Here is a 15,290-nt window from a genome sequence, read left to right on the forward strand (position 1 = left end):
GAGTGTTAGAGTTTACAGTGATTTACATATCTTATTTGTTGAGATGCAACAACTACTAAATACATACATATGTAGACGTTTGTACATATTTCCATTCCATTATAGTCAGTTAAAAGATTGAAAGTGGGGGACGGGGCAGAGGGAAAAAAAGAAGGCAAAGAAAGGAGGAAAGAAGACAGGAAAGAAGGAGGAGGAGGAAAGGAAAAGAGGGAAAATGGAAGAGGCATATGGGGAGCTGGTGGAGAGTAAATATGAAACACAGGAAGAGAGTGGATGTGGATATGGGAGATAGACTGGGAAGGTAGGAAGAGAGATATTTCACATGTGCTAAGGTGACTCTTAAATCACAGGTAAATTTCTTGCCATACTTTGTTGTCTCTTCAGCCTTCAGGTTATCATCTCTTGCAATCACAACCTCCTGAAATACCTGAATACTTGGCTCACATTCCACAGCAGCCATTTTTGGCCATCTAACAGCCTTGCCAGCTGATATACTCTCTGGACCATCTCACCAATGTACAGGTATTCCCTTCTCATTTCTGTCTTACAGCTCTGAGACCCAAATCAAATGCTACACAGAAAAAGGGATACCAATCAACTTTCCTATGGGCACACATCCTGTGATTTCTCAAACCAAGGCAACAACCTCTGATCAACACTCCCCTATATGTGTCTTTCCTAATAGAATGCATGATCCTTTAGGGAAGTAACTCTCCCGCTTATATATTTTATCCCAGCATTTAGTACAATGCTTAGATCATAATAAACACCAACAACATTTTTTTTTATTCATTCATTCAAAATTACCTGATCCACTGTTCATAGCTCAAAACTCTGACTGGCTCACCCACAGCTGCCCACTAGGAGGAAATTATTCTGTTTGAGTATAACACTATGACCAGAACCGTATCACAGGATAATAATGATAGCTGACATTTATGTAGCACATGTATATGTATATATATATACATATATACACACACTAAGGTTTACAAAAGATTTTACAGTATCTCATTTGATACACAAATTGTGTTAGGTAGGTGCTTTATCATTATTTTCATTTTACAGATGACTAAACTGAAGAAGGAAATGACAAACCACTCTAGGATCTTTGCCAAGAAAACCCCATAGACAGGTTCACATGGTCACCAAAAGTTGGAAATGACTCAACAACAACCACAAAACTGAATCCAAGAGAGATGAAGTGAATTGCCCCAGATCATAGAGATTTGGGGTAGCTGAGGCTGCATATGAATTCAGCCTTCTTGATTCCAAGTCCAGGGCTCAATGCATTCTGCCATATTGCCTCCTATAGAGTATCTGTCATGGGAGAGATTAATTACAACTGAAGACTCTTTATGCCTATTGGGTCAAGGTCATGGATTCAGTTCCTCTGTGGGTCAGTTCCATTCTGACTCATGGATAGACCTTGGGTAGTCATCCGCTAAGTGCTGATACCTAGTCATGTAAGGTAATAGGTGGACTAACATACATGAGAGTGTAAATCTAATACCATTAATGAAAAAACCAATAAAAAATCCTGCGTCCCGTTGGTGGTAGATCAGTAGCATGATCTTCATGTACAAAGAGAAACATAAAAATGTCTTATTTTATCCTCACAAAAGTCCTGGGATGTAGAAAGGGCAGATGATTTTCTTATCTGTAAAATGGAGTCAAGTAATTTGCTTCATGTCACACAGTTCATAATTGGAAGAAAAAATGGGACCAATGCTGTGAAAGGTACGAATCCAGGAACCCACAGGCTTTGGTTCAGATCCCAGTTCTGATGGTGGGAAGTCATTTAGCTTTCCTGAGGCTCAGTTTCTGTACTGGTTGAAACGTACTTGTATTCCCTATCTCCCAGTGTGGTTAGAGGAATCAAGTACCATGTAAATGCAAGTTGTTAGGATTATTTAAATATCCAGCTGTGTATAAATATAGGGATATTTTATGAAAACCACCATGAAGTGCTTTTCTTTTGTTTTAAGCTAATAATTCAGATATTCTATATTTGTAGAAGCAAGCCTATTGGAAAAAAAGGATATCTTTGAACCCCAAAGCCTTATCTTTTCAAGTTCCAAAATAGTGATTTATTTATGTTACACTAAGCCACTCTTTCTGTTCCTCCCTTTCATACGGTCTGCTTCTGATCTGGCCGGGCTTAGGTTCTCGGGAGGGACATTGTTTCTGATGTGGTGCTCAGACTTAAGCTTTTTTAGATTTATCTTATTTCCTAAAATTTTCTACAGTCTGCCTTTTCGAAGGTCAAACTTCTTATTCCTGAGAAACTTCATTTTAGAAAACCACTTCAAAGCCTGGGCCACTGTAGAATTCTTTTACCCTTTCTTCCAGGTCTGTGAAGTCCTTTCTCTTTGTTCCTAGGAACTTGGAAGGTCACCTGCCTTGTATAATCTTTCTGGCCCTTCCCAGGCTATTTAACCAGTCTCAGAGTTCTGATGGGATCTCAAAGATCTGAGCAAAGCATGTTGTCTTCTTCCTTTAGAATGTAAGTGCCTTGAGGACAGGGACTGTATCTGTATTTGTGCCTGATACACACTAAGCACTTAATAAATGCTTATTGCTTAACTTCTGTGTCTTGCCCTCTTGTAAGTCTCCTTTTATAGGATCATGAGATTTAGAGTTGGAAGAACCCCTAGAGACCACCTGGGCCCAATGAGGGGAAGTCTGGATGTGTGCCCAGTCTGATTTCAATTCTGTGGACAGCTGGACCATGGTACCTGCAGCCACTAAGTGTCGAGTCCCTCCTCCTTGTCTAGCACCCTAGGTGGCGCAGCAGATACAGCATTGGGCCTGACGTTGGGAAGACCCGAGTTCAAATGGGACCTCAGACACCTATTAGCTATGTGACCCTGGGCAAGTCATTTAGCCCTGTCTGCCTTGGTTTCCTCATCAGGAGAATGAGCTGGAGAAGGAAATGGTAAACCACTCCAGTATATTTGGTAAGAAAACTCCAAATGGGGTCATGAAGAGGCAGAGATGATTGATGAATACAACAAAATAAAGTTGCCGGAAGGGATAAAAGGGAACTACCAAGAAGCTCAGAATTGACTTGGGGAAATGAGCCTTCTTCCTTTCTCGTGTCCATCCCTGGAAGGCTCTGACTCTTCACGCCCAGCTTGGTTCCAGTGAGGCCTTTCCTCATTCCTGGGGCTGCTAATGCCTCCTTCCTCGAATTACCTTGCCAATATTGGTCTTGAATATATCTTATGTATGTATGTGCATATGTAATGTCTATACACATGTTATCTCCTCCAACAGAATGTAAGCGCCTTGAGGGCAGGGACTGTTTCTTTTTTTTTTTTTTTTACTTTGTATCCCTAGCACCTAGCAGGGGCTTAATACATGCTTGCTGACTGATCATATGAGAACCTGAAACAGTGTGACAGAGTAGTACTCAGGGCCACTGAGTAATAAACTAATTGTGTCGCGCTTACTATGTGGTAAGTGCTTCACAACAGCCCTGGGAAGCAGTCCTGGGATAATTATCATTATCCCCATTTTACAGATGAGGACAATGAGGCAAACAGAAGTGATGGGACTTGCCCACATGCTGCCAGTATGTGCCTGAAGTCTTCGGGGCTTCCAAAACAGGATCCCTCTGTCTTGAGGTCCAGCAGACTCAAAGCTTTGAGACGATCATCCAGAGAGGGTCTGTCCTGTGGTGATGCATGGAGGGGATGTGGGTTGCCACAGGGGAGGGAGTGTCCATCCAGAAGCCACTACCCCTTTAAATCATCTGCCCACCCTGTGCAGGGATAGAGTGAAAAAAAACTGAAACCAGTCAGACTATGTGGTAAAGAAACTGGCCTGGATTCATTCAGCATATGACTTCTGGAACATGTGAATAGAAAAGCATTTATTAGGTGCTTACTATGGGCAAAACACAGTGTACTAAGTGCTGGGGATACAAGTAGAAGAGTAAAACAGTCCGTGTGTGTGTGTGCGCGCGCGCATGTATGTGTGTAAACAATACACATGGGAGGATTCAATTGCAGGGTAGAGGAAATCACCCAGAATCCAAGCAAAGCAGGTGGTCAAGCATCTTCTCTAAAGTCTTTTCCTTTCATAAAACCATCTGCTTCTGCTGTTGTACCACGTGATGATGCCAAGGGCTTTGGTAAATGAGAGGCGTCTGGGTCTTCAGTAGCTGTGCCTGCTGATAAGACAAGGCAACTGCAGAATCTGCTGGGGCCAAGGTCAGGTTCCATCTCCATCAGGGCGTACCCTGGACATGGCTCTGGGGCCAGGCTGGAAACAGGGCTAGTGGTCTGGAGCATGCTGCTATTCTCAGAACTCTTAGGCATAGGGTCCTGAGAGAAGGTAATGACAGTGGTCTGACCCATCTGGCACATGGTGCCTCTGCAACGTCTTGTCACTTCTGCTAGGACGGCTTGCCTGCCCTGTGGGTGACATCTGGTCTGTGCTGGTGATGGGCATGGGAGGGCCCTTTCTCTACATCATTCCCCTGAATGATGGCTGCTGGGGCTGGCTGCATGCAGGGCTGGGAGTCTAGGAGCACTATTATTCCCAAGGCTCTTGGTTTCAGGGTCCAGGCCAGTCTAAGGAAGGTGAGTGTTCAGGTGGTGGTAAGGGTTTGCCTCCCCTGACACCTGCTAGCCTCCGGCTCAACCTCAGCAAGGCTGATCTGCCAGCCCTGTCACCAGCAGTGGGCTGGTGATTGGGCTCAAGCTATGTGCTAAGTATTTAGAAGCCTGTGAGGTGATTAACACAAGAAGCTGGAGGGCAGCTTATCTCTTTCATCTTAGTTCCATTATCAAGAAGCTGTGAAATAAAACTGCAAAGAGGTTGATGCTGTATAAAGCTGCTCTTCTGCAGCGCCCTGAAACTGGGCATATTCTCATTAGGCTTTTTTCACCCCTCTTTCCTCATGGGAGCCTGAGGGCACTCTTCAATTTTTGACTATCAATCACTGCCTCCTTCCTTTCCTTCTCCACATCCCTGAAGGATCCCAGGAATCTCTGACTTGCCCAGGGGAGACAAGAATGGACACTGCTGGCCTAGGCCATACAATCTCTGTATCTTTGGACCACGTGATTGTCAGATCATCTCTCCTTGAATACTCCTTTCCCTTTATTATTTTCTCTCTAGATAATTCAGGAGTCTGACACTTCTAGGGAATAATATGCCTGATTTTATGATTGACAGACTGTCTACCATGAAACTGATCTTTATTTAATATGAAATAATGGGCCTGAAAGAGGTTTGAAAAGTGTTCATGTAAGATGTCATTAGAATAATTGTGATTGCAAGACATTTTAATCAGAATATAATTCCCTAATAGACTTTTATGGTTATTCTCCTTTGAAGGTGTTATTAAAAAACAAGGAATGGAATTTACTCTAACTCTGTAAACACTCCAAACATCAGTTGTCCTTTTGCCAAAAGAGACGGTGTATCCTATTACAAGACTCACAGCAATAATGTGGAACAGACAGGTTTTCGGGACACCTGAGCAACAGTAGGGATGATAAAACTATATTTGAAAAGTACATGTTCTCTAGTTCTAGATATTTATATCCCACTTTATGCCACTGTTGGTCAGTCAGCTTTTTGTGACCCCATTTGGGGTTTTCTTGTCAAAGACACTGGAGTGCTTCACCGTTTCCTTCTCCAATGGATTAAGGCAAACAAGGGATTAAGCAATTTGCCCAGGGTCACACAGCTAGTAGGTATCTGAGGCTGGATTTGAACTTAGGTTTCCCTGACTTCAGGGTCAGTGCTCTTTCCATCCTCCACACTATCCAGCTGCCCCCCTTACTTTATGCAGTATACACCTTCCTAAAAGCTGTGTGGAAATAAAATTTTAATATGCAAATTAGATTTTAAAAGCTGGTTAAAAAAGAGTTGGCAGTAAAACCTTCATTGTGGTTCACTGAAGGTTCTGTGAAATTCCTCCTTACTGTTTTTTTTCAAATTAATATAAACTCAATAGCAACATTAAAAAACACAAAAGAAATCAGGAACGAAACATCAAATATAGTCATAAAATCCAAACTTTTTATATTAAGAAAAAAAACTAATCTTTAACAAAATACTAACAGGTAATCAGTTCTGAACTCTTTTGTAAACTTACAAGGTTTTGGTGCTATTGCTTAAAAAAAACCATAGGATTTATTTTTCTAATTCTACTTTCTTTAGTGTGGATCATTTTGTGGTCTTCCTGTATTTCTCTGTATTCTACTACATTGATATGCCATCATTTTTTCAGCTGTTCCCCAATAATTATATGCACAGATGATTTCTAGTGTTTTCTAAATTATAAACAAAAAGACTGTGAACACTGTTGTGCAAATGTCATTTTTTCCTTTGAATAACATCTTTAGGATGTAGTCCTCATACAAAGTGGAATCATTGGACCGAAGAGTATGATTCGTTTTGAGGCTCATTATATTTTGTTAGATCATACTCCAAAGAGATAGTACCAATTTAGAATCCGTCCAAGCATAACAGGATGCCTCTATCTACACGGATTAGCCAATAATATATAGTGATGCGGTGGAAGGAACACTAAATTTGGAATCATAGGACCTGCAATTACCTTTTAGCTCTTCCACATTCTACAAGGGGGACTTTGGGAAATCGTTTAACCTCCATGAGCATCCATTTCTTAATCAATCAAGATGGTGGGCGTAGTGATCAGGGCTGTGTGTGTGTGTGTGTGTGTGTGTGTGTGTGTGTGTGTATAAAACTCAAATAGAAACAGATCCCTGTTGACGTATATTGACTTAGAAAACAACAAATTAATGTGCTGTATTTTATTTTTACTGTAATAATATCTATTTTGTGTTGTATTTTTATTTATTTTGTGGAACATTTCCCTACATTTTAATTTGATTCACTCACAGCTAGGTGGCACCATAGTGAACAATGCACTTCCAGAAATCTGGAAGGCCTGAATTCAAATGTGGCTTCAGACACTTAACTAGCTTTAACTAGCTGTGACCCTGGGCAAGTCACTCCACCTCTAACTTTCCTCCCAGGGTTAGTGAGAGGATCAAACAAGATGATAATTGTAAAGCAATTAGTACAGTGACTAGCGCATAGTGGGTGCTATACAAGTTCTTCTATCCCCCTTCCCCTCTCCAGGTCCAACTCCAGTCATTGCAGTTAATCTGAATTCAGTTGCCTTTTAAAACTGTTTTCATTTAAATTATTCTAGTCATTTCACATACTGTTCTTTTGATTCTGGGTTTTTTTTTCTTTGTTCTTCATTAGTTCAAATAAGATTTTCATGTTTCTTTGAAATCCTCAGTCATTATTTCTTACAGGGCAGTAATAATCCCTTTACATTCATCTACCACAATTTGTCTGGCCATTTCTCCAATCAATGGGTATTCACTTTGTTTCCAGTTTTCTGCAACCACAAAGGGGCTGCTATGAAAATATGGGTATATATGAAACCCTTTAATCATTTTTATGACTCATTGCCATATCTAAGGTTTCTCAAACTACCAAAGAGGGATTTCCTGTGAGAGCGAAGTCCTTAGATGCTCCTGTTTGTGGCTGATGTGCTAACTGCATCGTTCAGTTCTTGGAGTTCCAAATTGGAGTCTCTTTGGATTCCTTGCACCGTTTCTGATGCTAATTCAGAAATTTCAGTGTGCACTTCTGGGACTTTTTGCTTTACCTCTCTGATTACATAATATTTTTATTGTATCATAGCTCTTATTCACCACACTCATTTCTTTTTGGCTAAGTTTTAATTTTCTTGTGAGAACTTGTAGCAATTATTTCTTTCTGGAATTTTTATTATTACTTTCCAGATGTCTCTACCATCTTCCCAGAAGCCCTCAGAAGAATCCTTTTATAATAAGAATAATCATATATTCTTTTATCTTTATTGTAAAAGTGGATCTCATGTATTTTTTTTTTAAGGCAGATGTAAGAAAGGGCTGGGCATGGGATTTCACTGGTGAGAATTCCTCACCTTCACCCGGATAGGGTGCCATCTTTTCTGCAACCTAGAATCTTGAAGAATTGTCCAGGGTCATTGAAAGGTTAAGGCTAGGGCCATGGAGCCAGTATGTGACAGAGGCACAGCTTGGACTTAAGTCTGCATTGTTCCAAAGCTGGTTCTCTATGCAATGGCAAAGTGTCACTAAATTTTAAGATTATTCCTATAATTTAGAATAAATCCTTGTTAGGACAATTCAGTGAAACAAAATCCAGTAAATAGAATGAATCTTTATAGTTTAAAAGTCAAGACTTAAATAACAATTACTTAAACGGTATTTAGGCTATTAAAAATCTATTCAATAAACTCTAAATTATAAAAGATCAGTACTTACTATTATTTTCTTACAGTCTTGCCCTCTGCATAGCTCTGTATAAGTAGAGTATTGGCCATATATAATCCAACTTCCAATAAATACTGCCAGCCAGGAAAAGAAAAGGTATTTCATCCGCATGTATGAAAAGCGAGCCTGTGTATATAAAAGAAGAGGGAACAACACTCATTTATTCAGCAGGGATGGTCAGCTTTTGCTGGGTTACATGATTTCCTCTCTCCTCTGGAAGAGTCCAGGCAGTGGGTTGAGAGACATTCTAGTCTTTCATATGGCGATTCTAGAACAAAGTACACTTTCAATGACAGCAAACAGAGCAGGGGTTAGGAAAAGGAAGCCCCCTCAGCCGTGACAAAGAAAAGGGAACAAAATCCTCTTTGAATCATGGAGTCTTTCAAAGGCCATCATCAGCCAAAGGTATTTGTTAAGCATGAGCACGCAGCACTGGGCTAGGCTGGGCACAGGGCTAGATCAGGTACAGAGATACAGACCTGGCTTTCTAACCACTTACAAAGGACTGTTTCACACAAGGATCTTGGGGCATTTTGTGAATAAGGATGATAATACCACTTTTGTAGAAACAGGGACAGGGAATCTGGTTCTGTGCCAAAGGTCTCACGGAGCAGTAGAACCGGAATTAGAAACGGGATCATGTATTCCTATCCCTTCATTACATTTGCCAAGGCTACTTTTTTTTTTTAATTCAATCATCTAATGCCTGACCTAGATGTGATGTTAGAAACAGTAGAAATATTGAAAATTAAAGCTGTAAGTATAGAGAAAGAAGGGCTACGGTGAATTTAGAATAAGTGGTCCCTTGCTCATAAAACTTGGGGAGTCATACAACAAATGGGCTTTGCTTCTAGTGATTCTCAGCTTGGGGAATTTTGGTCCTTTGGGGCCTCTGGGAAACTCATACAGCTGCAAAACAGACCACTTGTCAAGAACCTTGGGCATTGGTTTCCTGTTAGTTATCAAGATAAGCATCTCATTTCCTCCAAAAAACCTTTTGCAATAGTTAAATAATGGGGTTACAATCTTGGCTCCAAAGAAGTATCCCTTCCTTCCATCTGCAGGGATGGGGTGTGCTACACACAGACCAGGCTATTTTGTTCTGCTGAATTGTTTTTAATCTTTTTTTTATTTTATTTTTTAAAATTCTCTGTTATGAGGAATGCCTGGATGTGGAGGAGACATATATTTTAGAAATGAAGGTGAGAGAAAAACAAAATCAATAACCATTTAAAAAATGAATAGGGTTAAGTAAAATGTAAATGAACACAGAACCCTTGACATCATTTAAAGTTGCTTTTAAGGGTGATTCAGCATGAGGTTACCAATATTTTTTAAAAGTCAGAATGCAAAGGGATGTTAGGGTTTTTGGTTTTTTGGGGGGCTGGTATTTTGGCTCCATGTTATCATGTTTCACATGATTCTGGTTTATAAGGTCTTGAAATAAGAATCATCTTAATTTAAGTTGCCAAAACTAGAAAAGAGACCCTGCTAAGGAATATTATTTCCCTTTACCATCTAAATGGTTTGTAAAATGTATCAAATGCCAAACATATACTTGCCGAAAGGACTATTTTATGGAGAACTCACATAGTGCAAGTGCTCACATGATGGTCAGAAAAAGTGATACAAGAACACTCTCATGGTCTCTCTTAACTTTGGAATTGATTGTGAGACATAGGAGACACTGGCTCAGGACCGCTCAGCATGGCATGCCCTCATCAGAGAAGGCACTGTACTCTATGAGGAGAGCAAAATTGAAACAGCTTAAAGGAAATGCAGGATGCACAAATTTAGAGAATCCACCCCAAATGTTCACATGGACTATTTGTATCCACAGTAGGACACACTGTAACTTGATTCTAGCTTAGTGATGTCATTTTGGTCCTCTTTGAGAGCAAAGGACAACAATCAACCAACCAATATATGTTTACATATATGCATATATGTGCATTTTGCTTTAATGTAGGGGCAAATCAACATCATAAGAAAATTAAAGAGCAAGGACGAAATTACCTTTCAGATTTACAGATTGAGTTCATGACCAAATAACTGATAGAAAAGAACACAGAAAATAAAATGGACAACTTTGATCAGGTAAAACTATAACTTTTTACACAAACAAATCTAATGCAATTAAAATTAGAAAAGAAACAAACAACTGTGATAAAACCTTTGCAGCAAGTTTCTCTGAAAGAAGACCTCATATGTAAGTTACATAAGGAACTGGTTCAAATTTATAAGACTAAGAGTCATTCCCCAATAGATAAATCAAAAGCGGTGAATAGAAAGTTTGCAAAGGGAGAATCCAAACTAGCAACAACCATGTGAAAAAAATGCTCCAAATATCTAATAATTAGAGAAATGCAAATTAAAGAAACTCTGATGTTCCAGCTCACATCTATAAGATTAAGAAAAATGACAAAAAAGAAAAATGACAAATGTTGAAGAGATTTTGGGAAAATAAGCACAGTAATGCACTATTAATGGAGCTGTGAATTAGTCCAGCCATTTTGGAATGCAATTCAGAAATATGCCCCTTAATGTACTAAACTGTGTATACCCTGTGTTGTAGAAATACCACTACTAAATCCATATCCCAAAGAGACCAAAGAAAGAGGAAAAGGACAGATATGTACAAACAATATTTATAGTGACTTTTTCATAGTAACCCCAAACTAAGTGGGTGCCCATGTACTAGGGAATCATTAAATGAATTATGGATATAGAATGGAGCATTATAGAGCCATAAAATGGAACTAGCTCTGGCACCAGACCCTCTGAAGGATGGGGAGAGAGAGGAACAAGAGACTTAAATGACTCTCTAACCACACATTGGTCCTAGTATTAGTGGCTTATTCCTCTGTGTGACCTTTCTGATCACCATTACCATGAAGCCTCTCCATTTTTGCTCTAAGTGAACACTTCAATTAACAGGCACTTCCTGTTGCTTTTCTCATTCTTTAATAAATAAGTTCTAGTGACTTAGAACCACTGTCTGTGAAGGGTAAACTCTTACCTTTTCATATACTTTCATCCCTATCTAGTTCTCATTCCCTCTATTCCTAGTCACCCTTATTCCTCCCTATTGACCATCCTTCTCTGCTTGACTCTTCCACTATAGCTCCTGGAAATTCCACTCAATCATCATCAAACTCTCCTTCCTCTTTGATTTTTTCCTCTCCTGTGCCTATATAAACCTGGCTTTCTCCATAGGAGACCTCATCCTGGCCACCCTCTCTAGAAGTGACTGCTCCTTCTCTCATGCCATGAATGACTAAGAAAGTGTTTATTTAGTACTTACAACGTTCCACCCAGCATGCTACACTCTAGGGATAAAAACCAAAGCAACACAGTCCCTGCTCTCCTAATTGGTGAGAAGTTGAGATCAGCCTTAGTCAGTCCTGCCACATCCAGACCCCGAGTTGCCTCCTCTGTGGTTCACTCTGTCTGTATGCTCTAAAACTAGATCCTTGTGGCTGCTGTCTACCAGTCTCTGGTCACTTTCCATTCTTTTTTGTGGGATTTGGTTCAATCTTCTCCACCCCAAGCTCCTGTGTTCATGGTATTGTTCAGTCTTTCAGTTGTGTCTTACTTTTCATGACCCCATTTGGAATTTTCTTGGCAGAGATACTGGAGTGGTTTGTCATTTCCTTCTCCAGCTCATTGTAAAGATGAGGAAACTGAGGCAAACAAGGTGAAGTAACTTGTCCAGGATCACAGAGCTAGCAAATGCCTGACTTTGGGAAAATGAGTCTTCTTGACTCCAGGTCTGGCACTCTATCCACTGCCCTGTGTTCTTGGTATGGGCCCTAAATGTTAACTCTGAGGTCTCTTCAAATGCTCTGGCCTTCCAGTTCATCAACCTCCTCTTCTCCCATGACCCCCATCTTCACTCTACCTCAGCCATCTAAAGGTCACTTCTTAGACCTCACCATTACCCCAAACTCTACCACTTCCATGATTCTGAACCATGAAATTCCTTCCTCTGATCATTATGTACCATCATTCCTTCTCTTTCTCTGCTTCACTCTTCCTAAAACTATTCTTTGTCCAAAATCACTTTAATCTCTTGGAAAAAGCTCCATCTTATTCATTTTCAGTCATTACTACACTTGGTCCCTTCTCTAGAACTTTCTCTAGGTTCCTTAGAAGGGTTAGGGAATAGTCCTTCCACTTTCCTTTAAGTCAGCAAGTGTGTTATTAGATTTTACATCCTTGGACTTGGGACAGTTCTTGTTCAGATCTATTTCTTTCACTCCTGTCTGGCAGCCAATTCAACCTCTCAGTCACTAGAACAGATGATACGGAACACTTGAGCCTGTGAAGCTAAGGCTGCTACTCTACCTGAGATGACCCCATTAAACCACAGGGTGCTGCTGCTAAGCAAAACCCAGGCTGAGCAGCCAGCTGGCCTCTTTTTTTCCTGAATAGCTCCTGAACAAATATATTGTTTTCCATTTATTACTCTGGAACTCTCCCCACAGATTTTTTTCCTCCAATAGTTTACAAAAAATCATTCTAATTTTTCAAAACTGTCAATTTTTTTGGCAGTTTATCATCTTATTAAAATTAAAAAGAGTTCTTTATCAAGGGCTCTGGGATTATAATATAAATTAGAGAACAACTTCCTGCCCTTTAGAAGATTATAACATAATTAAAATGAGACAAACTAATCAGCATACATATAAAGACTGTCCCCAGACAACAATCTTGTTATAGTTTAAAAGTTTGGCAGTTGCTTAGAAGTTGGAAAACATTTTCTTATAAAAATTGTGTTATGAGCACTACTAAAGTAGTGAAAATACTATTTATATGCAACGAAAAATGATAGAAAAGAATTCTACTATAAACATAGAATAACAGGGTATAGTATAGGATATATTCCTCTGTCCATGACTCAGGCAACAATAATAATTCATGCTTCTTTCTACAGATCTGTAAGGCTTGCAATGCTCTGAAGTAAGATACTGGATTATTATTTCCACTTTACAGATGTGACGCTGGGAGGTTTCGAAATGTGAGTCACAATTTGACTTCAAGTCTCCTGACTTTAAGAATCCCCCTTCTTCCTGCCACACCAGGCTGCTTCTCAATAAAAAGCCTCTGTTAGTCCAAACCTCTCTGGATTCAAGACTTCGAAAGATTTACATGTAAATGACTAATTATTAGATGCTTTGGACTTCAGGGTTTGAGAAGGTACTGTGGTGAAGAGGGGCAGAAAAAAATCCTAACATGAGAATTGGAAGGGGATTCTAATGTGCATTTCTTAGTGTTATGGTTACATCACACCTGCCCTAATTCACCTACCCCAACCACTGAGTTTTTTAAATGGATTTTTCACTTATTTCTTCAAATTCCTCCTCTCCACGCTGCCCTGATGACCCATTTCTGGAGGATTTTTTTCTCTATGCCCATGGAAAACTGTTCCTCATGGAAAATCACTCCATCCCTAGACTGCTTCTCACACCAGAAGTTTCCTCCTGCCCCTGGGGCCTCTCAAATTGACTAGCTCCTCCTAAACCCTCCAATTTAGGGAACAGGCCCAGCTACCATTTCTTTATTCCTCTTTAGGCTATACTGTGATTCACCTCCATAGGACTTTCTTTACCATGCCCTTCTTTGTAAAACATTTAACCTGTGCCTGGCACATAGTAGGTGCTTAATAAATGCTTACTCTCTTTCCTCCTTCACTTTCTCTGGGTGTTTGGGTAGGGATTTCATCTGGGCTTTCTCTAGACTCTAGTTGGACAAAATCCATGGACTAGGTTGTTCGCCTTCCAGATTGGAGTTAGAAACACTGAGGAAACACTAACTTTTCTAGGTCCTGTTTCTAACCTTGAGATGCTACCCCAAAGCCCTTGTTCTCCTAGAACACGGGAAGGGTATAAGCATCAGCCACCCTCCCTCCATTCATTTATTTGTTCATCTATTTATTTTTTCATTCATTCATCATCCATCTATCTGTCTGTCTGTCTATGCTTATTTGTAAGAAACAAGTCGATTTTTTTCAGCATGTTTTGGCAGCAGTACAAGCATCTGGGGTAAACCATAAGCCCACATTGTGATAGTTCCTATCCCCTCTGTGGCTGAGCAGTCAGAACTGAGGACCAGTTTTCAGCAGCAGGTTGAGTGCTCCAGTCACTATGGAACCCCTGAATGGGCCCCAATGGCTCCTATATGCCTGCAGATGAATCTGCACAGACTGAGTAGCCATGGATTCTGGAGCTAGAGTAGCCTGTCCATCCATCCTGAAACTCCTTCTTTGTCCTTGCTTTACAGTTGCTGCTTGCTCCTTCTTCCCCCTCTCCTCTGGATTCCTTCCATGTCTTTCCATGTGTACTCATGGGAGACAGTGCCATGTATATGCACGATTTCCTGGGCCAGCTTTAACCACATCAGACCAATGGAGTGAGCTCCCTTATTTTTTTCATGGAATAGCAATGACCATATATCAGCTTGGGAATTCTGGATTATATGGTTGAAGAGTTAACATGAGGTGGCTTGATCAGCCCTAGGATCTGTAATCCACAAGAGCTGAGCTCCCAGAAAGCTTCCTGGATCTGGTGAAGAAAGGTGCCAGGTGTAACAGATGTAAAAGATGGACCAGGTGCCCAGCAATATGTGGCATGAGTGGCAGAAGCAAATTTCCGGGTGTCACACTGGCCAGTGTGCCTGCATGAGATGGCACTCACATCAGCGAGATTTTCAGTGGCAACAGGGACATGAGCTTGTAGGGAGCAGTGCAGGTATCCAGTCTTGGGGAGTCCCAGCCAGGTGGTACTTGTGTTTTAGAAAGGACAGTCTTTGCTCTGTGTAGTGGAGGATTCCAATAGAACAGAAGAAAGGTTGAAAAAGAGAACAGAGATTTCAAGTGTGGCTGGGGGTGATAAGGAGGCATTGGAAGTGGACTGAGTGAGGTGGGCGAGGCTGGAGGAGACTTAAGGAGAG

At 40.5% G+C, this 15,290-nt stretch overlaps 1 protein-coding gene and 1 long non-coding RNA gene across 2 annotated transcripts in view; one reads left to right on the forward strand and one right to left on the reverse strand.

Moving 5' to 3' along the window:
- LOC140529993 (uncharacterized) overlaps positions 1 to 8,337 on the forward strand; it is a 13,665-nt gene extending 5,328 nt beyond the window's left edge. Inside the window, exons 3-4 of the long non-coding RNA XR_011975759.1 lie at positions 385 to 522; positions 1,069 to 8,337. This is a non-coding gene — a long non-coding RNA (uncharacterized lncRNA). The remainder of the gene's footprint in view (positions 1 to 384; positions 523 to 1,068) is intronic.
- The window catches only part of DIPK1A (divergent protein kinase domain 1A), a 117,114-nt gene that overhangs the window by 25,122 nt on the left and 76,702 nt on the right, over positions 1 to 15,290 (reverse strand). The window contains exon 2 of the mRNA XM_072649094.1: positions 8,331 to 8,465. Within this exon, the coding sequence (XP_072505195.1) occupies positions 8,331 to 8,465 (135 nt within the window). The remainder of the gene's footprint in view (positions 1 to 8,330; positions 8,466 to 15,290) is intronic.

This window comes from Notamacropus eugenii, chromosome 2, assembly GCF_028372415.1.
Source record: "Notamacropus eugenii isolate mMacEug1 chromosome 2, mMacEug1.pri_v2, whole genome shotgun sequence".
Classification (NCBI taxonomy): Eukaryota; Metazoa; Chordata; class Mammalia; order Diprotodontia; family Macropodidae; genus Notamacropus; species Notamacropus eugenii.